Below are 6,000 nucleotides of genomic sequence, written 5' to 3'. Positions count from 1 at the left end.
CTTGCAAAGGACTGTGCCAGGCTCTGCTGTGGCCAGGCCTTGGTGACAAGAGACAGTGGGGTGCAGAGCTGTTCACTTGGCATCCTTTGCCATTACAAAGGTCACTGATAAAATGTGAAACTGACGATGCGTACATGGCTTCGCGGAGATGCGCAGGAAAGCGGGGATCCAGGGCGAGGGGGCGGACGCACAGAGAGGGGGACACAGCCTCTTGAAACACACACAGGAAGGCTCAGGACAGCCAACTGCTCCAGTGAGGCAGCAAGCTTGTGTTTACTTTCAACTCAAAATGTTTTCCTTTGTATATCCATCGCCTCTTCATTCTCAGGAAGCGACACAAAGTAGCAGGCTTCAGGATGCCATCTGTGTCCATTCTGACAGTGTTCATGTCACAAGACACAAGTATGTACTGTAATTATACAAAATGCAAAGAATAGAGTGTTGCTAGTTACACAGGTTAAAATGAAACTGACAACCACCCCAAAGAAAACAAAACAGAAGGTTATCTCTGTCAGAACCCATAGAGATGCTTGACAACATTACCCCCCCCCAAAAATGTAGGCAAATCATTGTCCCAGCATGCTGCAGTTCATTGCCACAACTTCATAAACTCCCAGCTCTTTGGGGGAAAGAAAGTGCGTGTTCACAGCCTATAGTTCGCAAAGAAATAGCTTTTACGTGGATGCAGGTCAACAGAAAAAGGAACGCAAACTCTAGGCACCAAGATTGCTCAGACAGCAATGGAGTCTAAAGAGGGAGACTTTCAAAGTCTTCTGAACCAGATCTAGTTTGTTGAAAAAGAACCTGGACAGTGACATTAGTCCAAGAGGGCCAAGGAAGAAACACTGAGCTGTTAATAAGAAAAAAACATCAAGAACTAGAACAATTAAGACTTAAATATTTTTTCTACTCTACTTTGAAGCTGAATTACAGCTCTTCATATTTGGAAAAGATACTCAGTTGATCTGTGGGAAGAACCTTTCTCTCTCCCCCCCGATCCACCCTCCCCATTCCTGATCCAGTAAGCTTATGTTGGATTATAGATAGCACTGGTTCAACTTCCTTGAAGCAGAATTGGCATTTTTTCATGTGTGTGCATGCCTCCTTTTAACAATGAGGTATAATTTGACACTAACAATGCCTGATCCTTCTTGGGCTACGAGCTTGATCAATAGTGCGGGCAGAAAACAATTCAACGTTCTGATAAAATCACACACGTACAAAAATTATTGCACTTAAAAACGACAACAAAAAACTCAGCCCAACCGGCAAAGGGCCAGCGAAACTCTTCGGAAGTGTTGTGCTTCCTGCCCTTTGCAGAGCGTCTGGACCTTTCTGGTGTCCGGTTGAATTTGGTCCATTATTGAATGTCCAGAAGTGAGAGTCCAAAAGACACTGTAGGCTCTTTAAGGCTAAGTCTTCCCGGTGCTTCTATGAGATAAATTATCTCCTTGGCCACATACTACAAAGCAGGGCTCTTTTTAGCAAATGGCTAGTAGAGCCCCCCCAAAAAACTCTTGGAAGCAAGGGAGGATGGGTTCACATCATGTCCTGTCCTGTAAATGAGAGAGGAAGATGGTAAGCAGCCTGGGAGAGCAAAGCCCCTAAACAACAGCTCTGTGGCTGGAAGTACAGTCACCGCCTCCTGATTCCATCACTAGCTCTCATTACACTCAACCCCACAGCCCATGTGGACGTGGGTTTATCTGTGCATCTTCCTCTGTGCAAGTCCTCCTGTCTGTGGCTCTGTCTTTCCCTCCACCTGCAAATTTGTCTCTGTCTGTCTTGCCTTATTCTTTATCCTTCCTGCCTCCTTGTGCTTTCTGTCTGTCTTTGTTGATGAATGTAACGGTCTGATGCTAATCCTATCCTGGTACTCACTGGTCCATATCCTTCCATACTTCTTCCTCAAGGCACCCTTGTCCTCTCTCTCCCTGTCAATGATCCCTCCAACCTTAATATATTCATGCACGTTCTATGTTCTGTTTACTGAGTTGAGTTAGAAGATTACCTGTTACTTTAGCAGAGATTACTTACACCTCCAAAGTCTGATCTCCTAGTGAAAACGTGAGTACAAAGCATTGACTGTGTTACGATTCTTTACACGACGCTCTCAAGTAAGCACTCACATAATAGATGAGATCAAGGCATTTGAAAACTCCGCTAACCTAAGACTACTGTCAATATTGCTTTTCTTCTTTGGGGTGTCTACTTTAGCTCATGTCTTCTTTGTAGCCCCTTGTATGGCCCTTGCAGCCAGTAAAATGTTTGCATACAGTATCTAGATAAATAGCATTGGATGGTAATATCCTGATATTGCAGGCCCAGATCCAATATCAGAGTAATTTAAGGTTCAGGGTGGAGGGAATGGAGGGCAAATCTTCATGAGTTGCTGAAGCTCTTGCATGTCACACCCACCAACCAAGGCCCACTGAAGCTCAAAGATCTGCTACGGTATTTGTCTCTCCCTAGGACCACCTCTCTGGGGTCAGAATCAGCACAAATAGCCACTGCTGCCTTTGTCGTATTCCCTCACGTCCTCTCCCATTGTTGTAAGACAGGGTGCCCATGATGGGCTCTTCTCTACTTACTGGTCTGGATTCTGAACTAAGACTTGCTGACATTCTCATAGATGACGTCACTGATGCAGAACTGTTGCTTCTTCTTCATCCACATCAGTTGCACACACTGATGGATAAAAATGTACTGCTCCTGGGGCAAAAGACAAAGACATGTTTTAGAGCAAGATATCTCTGTGCAAAAATATAATATTCTAATACTACGGCAGTATTAAATGCTATGATGTGATGTCAAGGGAAACATTCTTCTTTATTTATGAGACAATTTTTTTTAACATCTTTATTGGAGTACAATTGCTTTACGATGGTGTGTTAGTTTCTGCTTTATAACAAAGTGAGTCAGCTGTACATATACATATGTCCCCATATCTCTTCCCTCTTGAGTCTCCCTCCCACCCTCCCTATCCCATCCCTCTAGGTGGTCACAAAGCACAGAGCTGATCTCCCTGTGCTATGCGGCAGCTTCCCACTAGCTATCTATTTTACATTTGGTAGCGTATATAAGTCCATGCCACTCTCTCACTTCGTCCCAGCTTACCCTTCCCCCTCCCCGTGTCCTCAAGTCCATTCTCTACATCTGTGTCTTTATTCCTGTCCTGCCCCTAGGTTCATAGAACCAGTTATTTTTCTTTTTTTTTTTAGATTCCACATATATGACACAATTTTATAACTAGAAAATCCAAGAGAATCAACTGTAGAAATAGATTGATTAATAATAGGGCTTAGACTATCACTACTTAATGCTAAAGGCAATGAATATTCAATCAATAAATCATGCGGCTATTTGAAAAAAAAAAGTAGCACATCACCTCATAATACACTGAAATAAATTCCAGGAAGTTTAATGAGTTAAGCCATAATAATATAAAGGAAAATATAGGTTAATTTTTCTCTGATTACTTTAAGGAAGGACTGTTTAAACTTTAAACAATGAAATAAGTTACAAATAAAAATGTCAAACTACTGTATATAAAAAGCAGTAAAAAGAATAAAATAAAGGGCAAACCAGAAACTGAGAGGGAATATTTTCTAGAATTATGACAAATGTTGATACCGTCATCTTTCTTTAAAATTCATCCACATCAATAACATGCACACTTAAAGTGACAAATAAATAAAATACACTGACCACTAGACCAAATATTCCCGGAAGGCAGGGACCGTGTCTTTTTATTCCTAATACCCAGCACTTAGTTTGTGCTTATTAAATGTTTAAGTAAACAGAGAAAATATTAAACCATATGCAAAAAATGGCCAAGTAATAAAAAATTGTAACTTAAAACTTTTTTATCTATAAAGTAAGCAAACCTAAAGGAAAAAAATAATATTCAGTGATGATCTGAGTTTGTTGAAGCAATCACTTTTACCTACAGTTGGTGGAGGTACAATTAATAAAATAAATGCTAATAAATGGCACTGTGGACAGATAAAAGTCAGAAAGGAAAGAATCCAATTTAATGTCCTATAAAAAGGAGAATGCTTTAAGTAAGCAACAGCACATCTAAGATGAAACAGTAGTCAGTCTTTAAAATGAGAGTTATAGAGTTTTAGGCAATTTGGGATGATACAGGTAGCAAGATATTAAGTGAAAAATCAGAATGTAAAATTAGCATATGTGTATAGGGCATATGAGCACCACTGTGTGAACATTATACTTGAATGAAGGCCGACATGAGCTATGCCAGAATATTGAGAGTAGCTGTCTTTATGCCATGAAGTCAAGCTCATTTCTCCTTTTTCCTTGCTTTCCGGAGTTTCTCTCTAAGTAATACCATTAAAAATAACCTTTAAATAAGAACCAGTTAAGATAACCACAGGATTTCAAGGAGCCTTTTGTATGACAACTTCGTACAAAGGATAAAATTAAATACTTCAAGTTTCCCTGGACTCACATGTATTTTTCAACAAAATTTGGGGAAAATGTATTCCCTTATATCGTGACAATATCACATCAGTAACTGAGCTTCCCTTTCTTGTTATGACACATCCCTCCCTTGTTTCCGGTGTTGAGTCAAGCACAGGGCATCGATAAGGACAGAGACTGCCTGGTTTCTTACCTCATACCTACGCAGTGGCCAAACTTTGTGTCTAAATAAATAAGTAAATAAAGTAGCCAGGCCACAGGAAAAGTAAATAAAAGACTATTTACAGACGCATCTCTGAGAGTTCCTGAGAAATCAGGAGGCTGCCGATGAGGGGAAGAGGCTGCTCAAAGCGAGGCCCTAGCTGACCTCCAGGGAAAGCCTATTAGAGGAAAATTAAAGAAAACCTTTGATAAAAATAGAAGAGAGCCCAGGAGAGGCCAAGGCCATCCACATGTGGCACTTCCCAATTTCAAAGCACTTATCTTGATGATATCGGTTCACCTGATGTATACTTTACAACAAACAACTAATGAACGTTGTCCTTCACTTTTTACAGATGAGGAATGGAGTTTTTTAAAAATATATATTTTTATTGTTTAATTTTTTAAAAATTGAAGTCTAGTTGATTTACAACGTTGTGTTAGCTTCAGGTGTACAGCAAAGTGATTCAGTTGTACATACATCTATGTCTATGTTTTTTTTAGATCCTTTTCCTTATAGGTTATTGCAAAATACTGAGTCTGGTTCCCTGTGCTGTACAGTAGGTCTTTGTTCATTATTTATTTTACATATAGTACAGTGTATCTGTTCATCGGAATGGGAGGTTTGAGAGGTGAAGTGAGTTGTACAGTGGTCAGGGTTGGTCCCGGGCCTCTTTCGGGGTCTGGCCTGACCACCCTTCTCTCTGACTACCCCTCGCTCCTCTTGTGCAGGGGTCCACAAGGCATGCCTGGTCAGCTGGGAAAAGGCCCACGTGGCATGTTGCAGGGACCTGAAATATGCATCTGAGGATATGGTCAAATCAATCAGTGACTTCTGCTGTTTGTAGAGGGGGTGGGGTACTAGAATCACGGCCGTCAAGAGGGCGTAGGAAAATTAAAAACCAGCATGGGAGGTAACCTGTACACAACACACTGTGGTTTCTGTATATACATCGACTCAGCTGGAGAATCATTCTGGCCTCTTGAAAACCATTAGTGTCAAAGGAGTGCTCTGGGATGGTGAAGAGAAATAATTTTTTACTCTGCTCTTTATTATTACCATCAGTAAACTAGGAGGCAGCAGGACTGGGGCGGGAATGAGCTCAAGGAGGATGTTAAGGAAATCCTAACATTCAAGTTACAGGTTGAACCACGAAGAGCACAGGAATGAGGAAAAACAGAGGTAACTCATTGGACAAGTTGTTCCAGACATAACTAACAAAACCGACATAAATAAGTAACGTGAACTAGAGAGGATCACTGCAAAATCCTGAGGGAACTCAAGAGTGAACTGGAACAGTTGGGAAAAATAAGTGACCCGTGGTGACCTCTGCCTCTTCCGCTGACTTTGAATTT

At 41.0% G+C, this 6,000-nt stretch overlaps 1 protein-coding gene across 2 annotated transcripts in view; it reads right to left on the bottom strand.

Annotated features, from left to right (window-relative positions):
* Positions 1 to 227: 227 nt before the first annotated feature.
* The window catches only part of PTPRO (protein tyrosine phosphatase receptor type O), a 229,785-nt gene continuing 224,012 nt past the window's right edge, over positions 228 to 6,000 (bottom strand). For both annotated transcript variants that reach the window (XM_059081430.2, XM_067008763.1), the window contains 2 exons: positions 2,592 to 2,712; positions 228 to 1,556 (listed from right to left, as the gene is read on the bottom strand). In XM_059081430.2, the coding sequence (XP_058937413.1) occupies positions 2,608 to 2,712 (105 nt within the window). In that variant the 3' untranslated portion in view covers positions 228 to 1,556; positions 2,592 to 2,607. The remainder of the gene's footprint in view (positions 1,557 to 2,591; positions 2,713 to 6,000) is intronic.

Source organism: Kogia breviceps, chromosome 12 (genome assembly GCF_026419965.1).
Source record: "Kogia breviceps isolate mKogBre1 chromosome 12, mKogBre1 haplotype 1, whole genome shotgun sequence".
Classification (NCBI taxonomy): domain Eukaryota; kingdom Metazoa; phylum Chordata; class Mammalia; order Artiodactyla; family Physeteridae; genus Kogia; species Kogia breviceps.
This window is presented reverse-complemented; position numbering and strand designations above follow the sequence as displayed.